The following is a 15362-nucleotide window of genomic DNA, read 5'->3' as shown; positions in this document are numbered from 1 at the left end:
TGCCCCAGAATGCTCATCTGAAAGTTCGTTTAAGGAGGCCCTTAAGGAAACCTTTTTTCACCCTACGGGGGGCCGAGAGGCGGGTCCACGCATGCTCGAACTCACCCAAGGTGGTCGCTCAGTAGCTGACTATGTTATTGAGTTTCGAACGCTAGCAGCAGAGTGTGGTTGGGATGAGGGAGCTCTTACTGCCATTTTCCATCGTGGTCTTTCTAGTAAGGTTAAGGACGAGCTGGCCACGAGAGACCCTCCCACTACCCTTAAGGCCTTTTACATGCTAGCCACGTCAATAGACACCCGACTTCGCCAGCGAGCGCGGGAACGGGGTACCTGTCCTCCGTTTGTCTGCTCACAGGCCCCTCCTAGATCGCCTCCACCCGACCCGGATCCCGAACCCATGCAACTGGGATCGACACGACCTGACGCCTCCCCGGCCTCAGGTTCACACTCCCGACCCCGGCAACCGTTAAACAGGTAGGCCGCTCTTGAACCAGGGAGTCGAGAGAGGGCCGAACTAGCATCCCTGGTCAGGGCCTGTTCTTATCGGCCAGGTTGTCTTGGGGTTCGGGAAACACAAACCTCAGGGTTTGTGTGGATTCGGGGGCAGTGGAGAGCTTTATGGACATCAATCTGGTACGCAGGCTGGGGATAGAGGTCCAACCGCTAACCAAGCTGGTCTCGGTCCATGCTGTAGATGGCCGAGCCGTAGCGGGCAGCCCGATTATCCATCTAAATGACCACGAGGAACAGATCACCTTTTTAGTGACTCACGTTCCTCACCTCCAGGTGGTCTTGGGATATTCGTGGCTGCAAAGACACAACCCCCAGATCGACTGGGCCTCCGGGTCAATCTTCATCTGGGGAACACGGTGTCGAGATTCGTGCTTGCTTCAGGCCGGCACGAATCTCGATCCGCCAGTACCTAAAATGGAGACCCCGGATTTGGCCACAGTTCCTCCTGTGTACCATGATCTTCAGGAGGCTTTTAGCAAGTCCAGGGCGCGGGACTTGCCCCCCCCCACAGACCGTTCGACTGCGCCATAAATTTATTGCCCGGCACTACCCCTCCTAGGGGGCGCCTTTTCCGGTCCGGAGAAGGTTGCCATGGAGGAGTATGTGCGCGAGGCGCTCAAACAGGGGTTCATTCGTCCTTCTTCCTCCCCGGCCGGGGCGGGGTTCTTTTTTGTCGGCAAGAAGGACGGTACCTTGCGCCCCTGTGTCGATTATCGCGGTCTGAATCCCATTACGATCAAGGATCGGTACCCGCTGCCGCTGATGGCCACGGCTTTCGAAGCCCTTCAGCGAGCATCAATTTTTACAAAGCTTGACTTACGCAGCGCGTACAACCTGATCCGGATCAGGCAGGGGGATAAGTGGAAGACTGCGTTCATTACACCCACGGGCCACTATGAGTATCTGGTGATGCCCTTTGGGTTAATGAATGCCCCCGCAGTCTTCCAGCGATTCATCAATGAGTTTTTCTTCTGTTTATCTTTATTTTATATTTAAAATAAAATTATTATTTAAATTTACATTCTGCATTTGAGTTTTCCTTTCTCCCACGTGACAAGGTCCTAGTTTTTACTTTTGTTCGTCTTTAGAAACTCTTTCATGATTTTGGCAGTGTGCTTTGGATTGTTATCATGGGAATATTCCTCTTCAGCCAAGCTTCTGGAGACTGGGTCAGCCAGTCATCTTGTCAGCCAGTATTTTTGGTATATCCACAGACATTCATGGTGCCGTCTATAAATATCATCTCTCCGACACGTTTTGCACTCATGCAGCCCCATATCATCACACTCCTACCTCCGTGCTTCACTGTCGGGACTATGCATTCACTGTGGTAATCCTGGTCAGGTTCATGCCAAAGATGCTGGACCCCATCTGAGCCAAACACATTTATCTTGGTCTCATCTGACAAAAAAATGTGCTTCCAATATTTATCAGGCTTCTTTTCCTGGTCTTTAGCAAAGTTTAATCTTGCAGTTTTGTGCTGAGGAGTTGGCAAGGGTTTTTTCCTTAAATGACGTCCATAGAGGTTGACATTATGCAATGTCCGTCCCAGGTTTTGAGCTGTCACAGAAACTCATATACAGGGGTTGGACAAAATAACTGAAACACCTGGTTTTAGACCACAATAATTTATTAGTATGGTGTAGGGCCTCCTTTTGCGGCCAACACAGCGTCAATTCGTCTTGGAAATGACATATACAAGTCCTGCACAGTGGTCAGAGGGATTTTAAGCCATTCTTCTTGCAGGATAGTGGCCAGGTCACTACGTGATGCTGGTGGAGGAAAACGTTTCCTGACTCGCTTCTCCAAAACACCCCAAAGTGGCTCAATAATATTTAGATCTGGTGACTGTGCAGGCCATGGGAGATGTTCAACTTCACTTTCATGTTCATCAAACCTATCTTTCACCAGTCTTGCTGTGTGTATTGGTGCATTGTCATCCTGATACACGGCACCGCCATTGGATGCACATGGTCCTCCAGAATGGTTCGGTAGTCCTTGGCAGTGACGCGCCCATCTAGCACAAGTATTGGGCCAAGGGAATGCCATGATATGGCAGCCCAAACCATCACTGATCCACCCCCATGCTTCACTCTGGGCATGCAACAGTCTGGGTGGTACGCTTCTTTGGGGCTTCTCCACACCGTAACTCTCCCGGATGTGGGGAAAACAGTAAAGGTGGACTCATCAGTGAACAATACATGTTTCACATTGTCCACAGCCCAAGATTTGCGCTCCTTGCACCATTGAAACCGACGTTTGGCATTGGCACGAGTGACCAAAGGTTTGGCTATAGCAGCCCGGCCGTGTATATTGACCCTGTGGAGCTCCCGACGGACAGTTCTGGTGGAAACAGGAGAGTTGAGGTGCACATTTAATTCTGCCGTGATTTGGGCAGCCGTGGTTTGATGTTTTTTGGATACAATCCGGGTTAGCACCCGAACATCCCTTTCAGACAGCTTCCTCTTGCGTCCACAGTTAATCCTGTTGGATGTGGTTTGTCCTTCTTGGTGGTATGCTGACATTACCCTGGATACCGTGGCTCTTGATACATCACAAAGACTTGCTGTCTTGGTCACAGATGCGCCAGCAAGACGTGCACCAACAATTTGTCCTCTTTTGAACTCTGGTATGTCACCCATAATGTTGTGTGCATTGCAATATTTTGAGCAAAACTGTGCTCTTACCCTGCTAATTGAACCTTCACACTCTGCTCTTACTGGTGCAATGTGCAATTAATGAAGATTGGCCACCAGACTGGTCCAATTTAGCCATGAAACCTCCCACACTAAAATGACAGGTGTTTCAGTTATTTTGTCCAACCCCTGTATGTATTCATTTTGTTGCATTGATTGTCTACTTTGAGGTCTGTATTTTCAACATAGTCTTTCTAAAGTATTTATTTTTGGTTGTTCATAAGAGGGAGTACTCTACTTCTCAACTTAGAAACAATGCAATTTTGAATTATGTGACATTTAAATGATATTGCACAGGGGTGTACTCACATGTAGATAAACAAACTGACTGACAACGAAAAGTCACTAAAAATACAGTATATTCAAAACAACAAAGCTGAAGGAATGGTATGACTGAATAGGAATAAGATGGCTGAAATATAGCTGCAGACTTATGTCCAGTTTAGTGGACACATGGTTATTCAGAAGTTACTCCTTATGTGAAATAAATATTTCAAAAATAAAACAATTTTATTATCTTTCAGATGTTACATTATGTCATAATATTTTGCAAGGATATTCTAGATTAGAAAGATTGGCAAGATATTCCTGCCATGTGTCACTTGTTTGTCTGTTCATTGGCCATCTTGGTTGAGAGGAATTCTAGTTGCAGTAACAACTACTGACAACTGGGTAGAATCCTATAGAGTGATGCAGTGGTGTCCACTGTAGGGGTTGATATGCATTTAAAGCATGGAAACCTGTGCTTGTAAAAAACAGCTATTGAATAGCTGTCCACTGTAGTGACCACTATGCGTCAGAGGGTTAATAGACGTTGTGGTGCAAAAAACCCACTGCTTTGTTGTTAACCTAACAGCTATTAAGCTTAATGCTCTGGTAAAGCCATGAATGGCTCTAAAAAGTATTTTTTATTTGTAGATAAAAAAAATTACTTCATCAGCATTAAAGAGTATATTGATTGATTGATTGATTGATTGAGTACTTTATTAATCCCCGAAGGGAAATTATGGTGTCGCAGCAGCAATAACAATTATAAACAAGTAAGATATAAAATCTAAAAATATACATATATGAAGAAAATAAAATAAAATAAAATAAAAATATAATAACATAAAAAATAATAATATAATATAAAAACATCTAACAGGACAAGAACAAAAGAAACTAAAAGGGAGGGGGGCTGAAGGTGCAGTTACAGACGTTGTGCAATTTGAAATTTTTAAATAAAAACTAAAAACAGTACCCTGTGCAAATTGTAGTTTAATTGTCTTTTGTGGGTGTTATAGGTTCTGAGTCCTTCTCTTGCACCAGTGAGAGTTATTATAGGTTGCCACCGCTGTGGGCAGAAATGACTTCCTATAGCGCTCTTTGTTGCAGCGAAGTTGGCGGAACCTTCCACTGAAGGCACTTTGCTGTTTAATCAGCAGGTCGTGTAACGGGTGTGTGGTATTGTCCATTACGTTGAGCAGCTTGTGCAAAATTCTCTGCTCAATAACCAGCTCTAGGGGCTCCAGAGCAAAACCCAGCACAGAACCAGCCTTCCTGATAAGCTTGTTAAGCTTTTTGGAGTCTTTGGCTCTAATGCTGCTTCCCCAGCAGATGGCTGCATAGAAAATTGCACTTTCGACTACAGACTGGTAAAAAATGTGTAGCATCTTGCTGCATACATTGAAGGACCTGAGCCTCCTTAAGAAATAAAGTCTGCTCTGGCCTTTTTTGTAGACAGCCTCGGTGTTGCACTTCCAGTCCAGTCTGTTGTCAAGATGGACACCAAGGTATTTGTAACTTTCCACCACCTCCACATCATCCCCCAGGATACAGAGGGGTTTCAAAGCAGCCCTGGTCTTCCTGAAGTCTAGGACCATCTCTTTTGTCTTGGTCACATTTAAAAGAAGGTGGTTGTTCCTTGACCACGAGACAAAGCGGTCAACCAGATCCCTGTACTCACTCTCATCTCCACCCCTGATACACCCCACCACTGCTGAGTCATCTGAGAACTTTTGTAGATGACAGGACTCAGAGTTGTACTGGAAATCTGAGGTATACAGGGTAAAGAGAAAAGGTGAGAGAACAGTCCCCTGCGGTGCTCCTATGTTGCTAACCACCTGATCAGAAACACCTCCTTTCAGTCGCACAAACTGCGGTCTGTCTGTCAGGTAGTCAGTAATCCAAGAGGAAGTGAAGGTGTCCACTTGCATTAATTGAAGCTTCTCTTTAAGCATCAAAGGCTGGATGGTGTTAAAAGCACTGGAGAAATCAAAGAATATAATCCTCACAGAGCTGCCAGCTAGATCCAAATGCGAGTGTGCTCGTTGTAGCAAGTAGATGATGGCGTCTTCAACACCAACCTCATGGCGGTAGGCGAACTGCAGTGGGTCCAGGGAGGTGGTCACCTGGGGTCTGAGATGGGCCAGAACAAGTCTCTCCATTGCCTTCATAATGTGTGATGTTAAGGCAATCGGTCTGTAGTCGTTGAGGGCAGAAGGAGAAGACTTCTTTGGTACTGGAACGAGGCACGATGTCTTCCACAGCACTGGAACCTTCATGAGACGCAGGCTCAGATTAAAGATGTGCTGCAGAACCCCACATAGCTGGTCCGCGCAGGTTCTCAGGACTCTGGGGCTTATGCCATCTGGACCAGGAGCTTTGTTCCAACGTAGTCTTTCCAGCTGTCTCTTCACCTGGCTGCTGGAAACAAACAGACAGGGGGAGGGTGTACTGGAAGGCTCAGTTGTGTGAGACGTGGAGGGGGGTGAAGATTGAAGAGATTTTAAGTCCAATGTACAAGTACAAGTGAAGGGTGTAGAGGAGATGTGTGAATTGTTGGTACTGATGACTGAAGAGGTGTGACAGGAACACAAAGGTGGTACTAATAGCTGGAGAGGTGTGGCAGGAGAGGTGTGACTGGAACCCAAAGATGATGGGTCTGTGTGGTTGGGGGGGGAAGTGAAGGCTGAATGATCAATGCTGAACCTATTAAAGAAATTGTTCAGCTCGTTAGCTCTAATTCCGTCACCCTCCGTCTGATTCATCCTTGCCTTGAAGCCCGTGATTGTTCTCATACCCGACCACACGTCCCTCACGTTGTTGTGTTGAAGCTTATTTTCGAGCTTCCGTCTGTACACCTCCTTGTTCTCTCTCAGCCTCACTTTTAGTTCCTTCTGTATTCTTTTGAGTGATTCAACGTCACCATCTCTGAAGGCTTTCTTCTTCCTATTTAACAGCTCCTTTAGATCACTGGTGATCCACGGCTTGTTATTAGGGAAGCATCGCACTGTCTTGGTGGGTATGATGTTGTCCACACAGAAATTAATGTACCCTGTTATACAGTCAGTTAAGGCATTGATGTCATCACCATGGGGCTCACAGAGTGCATCCCAGTTAGTGGCCTCAAAACAATCCTGCAGAGTCTCATTCGCTTCCTGTGTCCACCTCCTTACAATATGGGTCGTTGCGGGTTGCTCCTGAACAATGGGTGTGTAGGTGGGGGTAAGAAGAACAAGGTTGTGATCTGATTTGCCCAAGGGGGGGAGGGCAGTGGAGCTGTATGCATTCTTGACATTAGCATACAGTAAGTCCAGTGTTTTATGGTCTCTGGTGGGGCATTTCACAAACTGTTGAAAGGTAGGGAGTGTTTCAGAGAGTGAGGTGTGATTAAAGTCACCAGAGATAGCCAGGAAGGCGTTTGGGTGCCTTGTTTGAAGTCTGGCAGTGACTGTGTTGATGACGTCACATGCCGCGTCAGCGTCAGCAGATGGCGGTATGTAAACAATAACAATGATATCGCATGTGAATTCTCTCGGCATGTAGTAAGGACGCAAACTCACGGCTAACAGTTCAATGTCCGGGCTACAAAACTGCTCTTTAACGGTAACATGTCCTGGATTACACCACTTGTCATTCACAAACAATGCGATCCCGCCTCCTTTCTTCTTACCGCTCAGTCTGCAGTCTCTGTCAGCCCGTACAGTCCGAAAACCCGGGATGGAAGAATTAGAGTCCGGAATATGTTCCTGCAGCCACGTCTCAGTAAAACACATAATACTGCATTCCCGATATTCCCGCTGCGTTCGTGTTAGCACACTGAGTTCGTCCATCTTATTTGCCAGAGATCTCACGTTCCCCATAACAATAGAAGGAAGATATGGTTTAAATTTCCTTCTTCTTGCTCTCCGTAAAGCACCAGCCCTGCATCCTCTGCGTTTTCTCTTCAGCTCGTCCGGGATTTGCGGTCTTGCTCCAGGCGGTAGCGTGGTGTTCGAGAGCGCCATCAGCTGGTCGCGATGGTAAACAATGCTCGCGCTCCCGTTCACATGACGACCCGGCACAACAAAAGTTAAAAACACCAAAAGGATGAGTAAAAAACGCTTCAGCCACACAGTATCCATTGCGTTTGAAAGTATAAACAGATTAAGTGTAATATCAGTGAAGTTAGTCCGATAAACATAAAATAAAACACGAAAAGACAAAGACAGTAACGGGAGCTACTACGACAGGCAGCCACTCGTGCGGCGCCGGAAGAAGATGCACACAATGTATAGGTAGCCTACATTGTGTGCATCTTAACTGATGCATGGTGTGTTCAGTAAAAAAGTTGCCTATGTGTGTAAAGAGGCCCACTTTACTGAGCAACACAACTTTAGTAGTTTTAACAGAATCATCCAAAATTTAAATTGATAAAGATAAATATTTTGAATCTTTTTAATTGTATATTCTTTTTGTTTTATATTCTGTTTACAGGTGTTTGTGTGCAAGGATTTCTTTTTACCTGATTTGATTGTTGAGCTTTTTGTGTGTCTCTTTCCTTGTCAACAGAGACTACAGAAGATGTGTGTGGTTATAGCTGTCTACGTAAATGTCCATATGGAGGTACTGTAGGTGATGGCAAATTCACGAAAGCTGTCAGTGTTATCGCAGACAGCTTGTTAGCCCACAGAGCTGTTCATTCTAACATGCTTTAATGCTAACATCTAGCATTTATTGTCTTTACCAAATTAGATTTGGAAAGACTACAATGCGTCGCGGCATTTTGGTATGGCATATTAAGCATCTTTAATTGCCTTTGGAATTAATAAAGAATCTGTCGGTCTGTCTATCTATTGTGGGGTGCTAAACACCTCCAGGTTACTGGGAACCAGGGGTTTGAGCCTCTTTCTGTTGTTGTTGTTTGATGCAATGTATTTAGTATTTAGATATCTCCAGTAATTGAGTAAATATTTTATGATCTGCAATTGAAAGGAATATCCTGTTCAGAAGGTATAGAGCTCAAACAGTGTTTCTTGGTTGGCGTTGGAACCACCGTGGACTGATCATGAAGATGCAATTATCAAAGTTAAATAATACAATGAATAATACAAAGGTTGTACTTAAGAGCAGTAAACAGAGGCAACTCCTAGTAAAACCCATAATTTCTACTGATTTTGTATTGTACTAATAATGAACATGTCATTTCATGTCACTAATTTGAAATATTAACACACTAATCTTGCCCACTCTAGCCCTAAACATGAAAGCTTTATATCAAGTCCAGAAATGTTAACATACTGTTCAGTAAAATGGTTATAAAAATACAAAGAAATGCTAAACAAAAGATTATGCTTATACTTCTTATGAAACCAGAACTTGTATTCCACTGCGCTAAGATTGCTGAGAAAAGAGTTGTTACACACCTGCATCCAGTCAAGCCAGTATTTGAGATGCATGTAATAACTTTGGTGTTTACACTTAGTTTGTTTCAATGGCTGTTATAATAAAAAACATTTGCATTAGTCATCGCTATGCATAATGCAGACTATTTTATTGTTAGTTGTTATTTGTTGTTTGGATTATTACTTATTTCTTTTTATTATTACGTATTATTACTTATTACTTACTAAGTAATACTTTAACATTTATATGACACGTACCATATGAGTTAAATCCAGTTCTTTATCACTAAGAATAGTGATCATAAAATAGTTTTTGTAATTGCAATGATATATATTTTTTGGAGTGAAGATAATGACTGTACATGGGTGTTGGTTTGAATAAAGTAGTGAGTCATTGAAAAAACTAATTAACATTAGTTTTAATTGTACTCCAACTTGAAGCTTTATGTTACTGTTTTATAAGCTGAAATATCAAATGCCTTTCTGTTTGCCATTTAGCTATTATATTCATGTCAGTACCTGAATCATGATTTAAAACTCTATTTAGTATGACTATGTAGGGAAGAGGAATGTAGCATGTGTGTTTAAAATATTCTGATTACAGTTGTGTGGCAAATTACAGCAGGTAAATACACAAAGAAACAATTTTAAAACTTTAAAGTTCATGATAAAATAGTTGTTGCAGTGTGATTTGCTTTGTTTCTCAAAGCAAAATATGCGTAGTTTAGCTGCATTACTTTCTAAACATTTTAAGTAAAAAAGATTTGACAGTGTCTGATACTAGTAGCCATATAAACTAGGGTTAAGCAGGATTTTGCATTGCTACCTATATTATGCTGTAATTTAATAATTTTAATAAGTGTTATTTTTTGTTTATGTTTAAACTGTAATGAACAAAACTCCCCTACAAATAAAACATTATAAAATGCCTATGAAACTCCTACACCTTTGCTCTCTTTTGCCTCTTTTTGATGATAATACAATAAAAAAAAAAAACCCCAACTCAAGAACTTGAGATTTCATCCATTTTGTTAATTTCTTTTGCTGTTTTCAACCCAAGTTGAAGGGGAAATGCTGGTTTTAAAGACGTCAACCTAAACATGACTGTGTTTTTTTCAATGAGCATTTTAGAACATCTTCAACCAGAAAAAGTGTTCATGTTAGTGCTATTTAAATAGTACGTTGTGAGAGGAGATATTTTTATCCCATTTTATCTTAATGTCACTTTTGGAGGAGCTTAATGAAAGACTGTCAGTACTACCCAGAGCCTATTGTTGCTCTTGACAAAATAGCTATAGTGCCCTCTGATGTCAACCTTTGCATCTTTTGTTTTAGGCTACGACTTTGCTGCTGTACTGGAGTGGTTTGCTGAGCGTGTGGACCGTATTATTTTGCTGTTTGATGCTCACAAGCTTGACATTTCTGATGAGTTTTCTGAGGTGATCAAGGCCTTAAAGAACCACGAGGACAAGATCCGTGTGGTACTCAACAAAGCTGACCAAATTGAAACTCAACAGCTGATGCGTGTCTATGGTGCCCTAATGTGGTCTTTGGGTAAAATCGTCAACACACCCGAGGTGATCCGTGTGTACATTGGTTCCTTCTGGTCACACCCACTGCTCATCCCAGATAATCGTAAGCTGTTTGAGGCAGAAGAGCAGGACCTGTTTAAGGACATCCAGTCTCTACCACGCAATGCTGCCTTACGCAAGCTTAACGACCTTATCAAACGGGCTCGACTTGCAAAGGTAACATTTACAGTAAGAGACAGTCGTAAAGTAAAATGTAACATGTGCAGTCATAGAACAATTAAAAGTGCTATCACAAACCTTTATATACTAAGCCATTTTAAAACTGTTTGTTGCTTTAAAACATGGTTGCAAATTGTAGCATTAAATATATGCAGGGTGGGACAGCTATGGCAAATGCAATTTCTCCAGGAGACTGACATAATAAACTGCCTCTGCACTGCTCAAAATGGACATTTTTTCAGTATTTGTAAAATAACTACTAAAAAGAGCTACTGAACATAACATAGGGGTAATTGTGTTTTTAAATAACTGAACTTTTTTATTTAGTTTCATGCTGGAACAGGTTTTTTTTAGTAACTGCCAAATTTACTGTGTTCTTTGTTCTCCATTTTTATACTAGCTAGAAAATAATTACTTTAAAAAGTAAACTTGTTAGGTAGCAGATTCTAGTTTAAAGTCTAGTGTGTACTCTGAAATTTAAGTTGGGACAAGGCAAATTAAGACCAAGAAAGAGTATACATGGAGCATTAACAAAAGCAAAGATGTGTTAAAGTTCACCATGTTGCAAATAACTTTTAACAGTTTAGCACACAGTTACTAAGAAGTTTGTTTTGTAATTTACAGTATATAGCTTCAGGAAAAAGTACAAAAAGATCAAAATCAGTATTCAGTATTACTGACCTTCAAACTCAAATAGCATTGCATTAAAAACTGACATGCTTCTGTAATGAATATAACCACATGGGCATGGGAATACCTATAGAAACACTAGTCAATAAACAGTTTGTCTATCCATATACAAATGCAAGTTAAGGCTCCACCATGCAAAGTGAAAATGATATATTAAAAATCTTCTCTGGATTAGAGCTCATCTGAGATGGGCTAATGCAAAGTGAATTCAACATTTAAATTCATTCACCCATGCATTCATTGTATGTTTTACCACCACTTTATCCTTTTAAGGGTCATGGTGGTCTGGTTCATTGGGTGAAAGTACACCCCAGACATGTCGCTTGTCCATATAAATATATAATGTAAAAAGAGGAAAATGCTCTAGTACAGATGTCCCTCATTTATGGTTTATTTTAGCAAAATTTAAGATTACTTTTGGCTTCACATGTAACATACTAAACACAGACTTTTCTTTCTGCCACATACATAATAATTTATGTATAAAAAGAAGTATAAACAATTAAATTATCATATGATTTTTGTCAAGAAAGTATTTTAGGTCTGTAATTCCTCATGGTCATTGTATTATATCTTTAAAGGTACATGCCTACATTATCAGTTCTTTGAAAAAGGACATGCCATCAGTCTTTGGAAAAGAAAACAAGAAGAAGGAGCTGATCAGCAGCCTGGGAGAGGTCTATAGTCGAATTGAGAGGGAACATCAGATTTCTCCAGGAGACTTCCCCAATTTGAAAAAAATGCAGGTAAACATGTTTCTCACAAAATTTACCAAAAAGCATAGTTGTTATAACATCTAGCTATGTGTGCAAGTATGCATTAGATTTCTGCAACTTGCACAGACTTACTACCAAAAAATAGATTTCAAAAATTTAAATAGTAAAGCTGTTTTCCCCCATACAGCACTTATCAAATCACAATTCAACTGAATCAACTGGTTTTGTTGTCATGAAACAATTGTTACAGTGTATAAAAATGGAATCCATATCATCCATATTTTATTATTTGCCGTAGTCTCTAATTTGCTGTATTTTCAGTATTTATTTGATTTAATTGAATTTAAATTTAAATCAATTTAAATAATTTATAAGCTTCCAATTCATGCTTTATTGAGCAAAGAACAAGCCCTTAATAAGCCCCTAATTTGTTCTTAAAAATAGTATTACCCTTTTTTACAGTCATTTACTGTGAAATGTTTGTATTGTTTAGCCCATATCAAGCATTTAGCCTCGTTTATTTTACTGAGTAGTGATTTAGAGATCGTTTCTTGTCCTTTGAGACTGTTACTACATAGCCTTTGTTTGACCATGGTTTTGCTACTTGGAGTTGTTTGCTCTTTATTCAACACAACACTCTTTATTCAAGTCTGTGCAGAAGTACCATACCTGTTTGTTGACAAACATTGTATTGTCTTCCAAAGGTATGGTCACTTCTGGCCTGCCAGATTGTGCTTTGGAATTAAATGTTCCAGTTTTAGAGCATCTTGAACAAGTGTTTGAGTGGCATGCACTGCCCTTTTAAAACCTTCAGTTTATCCATTATTTGGTGCTGAAAATTACAATTTGACTTACAGCACATTTAATTTATCAGTTCACGAATTGCAGCCATTTTAATAATGGCTACAATGGCTATAAATGTATTAACTTTGAGAAGCTTTTGATGAGTAAATTAAATCCATCTATAAGTCCGTTAAGCATTCAATAAAAAGAATAGGACTTCTGACCGTTTGTACAAAGGAATTAATATTTAATGGTCAGTTTCACAAATATGCTTCCTTGCTTTTCAGTAGTGTGAAATGCTAATATTCTGAAGTTTATGTAAAGCTTTCAAAGATTTAAAATTATAGTAATTATATGATTTGTAATAAAAATATATTACATTCTGCAAATATACAAAACAGAAGCATGTTTTGTCCATGACTGTATATGATAAATTGGTTGCAGTAACTGATTGCATTAAATGAAAACTAACTGAAAGACATGTACATAACTCACAGGGGTTAACAAAATAGTAACTCAGCTTGCCTCTAATTGATAAGTGGTTCCACAAAATATTTTTCTTTGCTATTTCCTGTCTCCCTCAAACAGCACCAGGGGCATTTCAAGCTTGTAAAAAAGTTTATGTTGTTTTTTATATCAGCATAGCGAAGCAGGAATGTAATATTGCTCTTACATATTAATCCTCATGCTGTCTTGTATCTACAGCAGCGATTTGCAAAAGTGGTGTCCAGAAGCTCCAGGGGTCTATAATGTGGTGTTAAGGGGGTTTGCCATTTAATATTTCAAATAATAATACAACCAAATATTTTAAAATGAATAATTTTATTTTTTAATTATATGTCATCTGTGACTTCATAACTAACATTGTTAAAATTAACAGTAAATAATCAGTGGATTCGGAAAGTACTCTGATCTCTTCAGGTTCCATTTTTTATGGATTTGATTTTATATAGATATAAATTCTATTTTTGTTCATAAATAAACTTAATCACCCATATTGATGGAGTGAAAATTTGTTTTTCTTAAAGATTCATTAAAAAACTGTCACGAGCGGGGGCTAAGGCAAGACAAAAGGGGCGGACACACACGCAGAGATGCAAACACACTAAGAATTCATTAGTAACAAAAGCTAATCACAAGGGCTAGGAACATAGCTAGTAACGAGAGCTAAACACAAGAGCTAGTAACGAGAGCTAAACACAAGAGCTAGTAACATAGCTAGTAACGAGAGCTAAACACAAGAGCTAGTAACATAGCTAGTAACGAGAGCTAAACACAAGAGCTAGTAACATAGCTAGTAACGAGAGCTAAACACAAGAGCAAATAACATAGCTAGTAACGAGAACTAAACACAAGAGCTAGTAAAATAGCTAGTAATGCAAGCTAAACACAAGAGCTAGTAACAGAGCTAGTAACGCGAGCTGAACACAAGAGCTAGTAACATAACTGGTAATGCGAGCTAAACACAAGAGCTAGTAACATAGCTAGTAACGAGAGCTAAACACAAGAGCTAGTAAAATAGCTAGTAACGAGAGCTAAACACAAGAGCTAGTAACATAGCTAGTAACGAGAGCTAAACACAAGAGCTAGTAACATAACTCTACACAAGAGCTAATAACAGAGCTTACCTGAGTCCTGTCCAGAAGTCCAAACCAAGATAACACCAGAGCAGTTCAAAATTGGTCCCAAAGTCTACACAAAAGTTGCCTCCTTAAATAAGGAGCAGCTGGAGATAATTAGTCCACATGAACGAACCAATCATGAGAAGGCATGGCAGGAGACAGAGTGTGCTCATGGAGAGGGGGGTGTGGCAGACAAGCTCCAGAGCACACAGAGGCTTCAAGTGTTACATAACCCCCCCCCCCCCCTAAAGGCACTCCTGCCTAAAAAACCAAAAACACAAGGTCGTCCTGGACCCTGCGGGGCAAATTTGAATTCATTAAGTATATCTTGAGGCAGGCATGACAAAAGCGTCAGAACACTGGCTGCTGGCGGAAAACCAGCCAATGAGAGTTCAGAAGCACACTCTGGGAGTGCTGACTTAACAGGAGCGCCATCGGGGGGCACCAACTCAGAAACAAGAGTGCCATCGGGGGGTGCCAACTCGGAAACAGGAGCGCCATCGGGGGGCGCCAACTCGGAAACAGGAGCGCCATCAGGAAGCGCCAACTCGGAAACAGGAGCACCATCGGGGAACGCCAACTCGGAAACAGGAGCACCATCGGGGGGCGCCAACTCGGAAACAAAAACCAGCTGCGAGGAGCCTGGCGAAGAGGCTTCGGGAGTCAGCTGCGTGGAGCCTGGCGAAGAGGCTTCGGGAGTCAGCTGCGTGGAGCCTGGCGAAGAGGCTTCGGGAGTCAGCTGCGTGGAGCCTGGCGAAGAGGCTTCGGGAGTCAGCTGCGTGGAGCCTGGCAAAGAGGCGTCCGGAGTCAGCTGCGTGGAGCCTGGCGAAGAGGCTTCGGGAGTCAGCTGCGTGGAGCCTGGCGAAGAGGCTTCGGGAGTCAGCTGCGTGGAGCCTGGCGAAGAGGCTTCGGGAGTCAGCTGCGTGGAGCCTGGCGAAGAGGC

General features: G+C 41.6%; 1 protein-coding gene across 2 annotated transcripts in view; it reads left to right on the top strand.

The window, feature by feature from the left end:
- Positions 1 to 15362, top strand: part of ehd3 (EH-domain containing 3) — a 77159-nt gene that overhangs the window by 40944 nt on the left and 20853 nt on the right. For both annotated transcript variants that reach the window (XM_063001988.1, XM_063001987.1), the window contains 2 exons: positions 10193 to 10605; positions 11880 to 12044. In XM_063001988.1, the coding sequence (XP_062858058.1) occupies positions 10193 to 10605; positions 11880 to 12044 (578 nt within the window). The remainder of the gene's footprint in view (positions 1 to 10192; positions 10606 to 11879; positions 12045 to 15362) is intronic.

This window comes from Trichomycterus rosablanca, chromosome 9, assembly GCF_030014385.1.
Source record: "Trichomycterus rosablanca isolate fTriRos1 chromosome 9, fTriRos1.hap1, whole genome shotgun sequence".
NCBI classification, from domain to species: domain Eukaryota; kingdom Metazoa; phylum Chordata; class Actinopteri; order Siluriformes; family Trichomycteridae; genus Trichomycterus; species Trichomycterus rosablanca.
The sequence above is the reverse complement of the archived record's forward strand: the minus strand, read 5'-3'. Positions and strand labels throughout refer to the sequence as shown.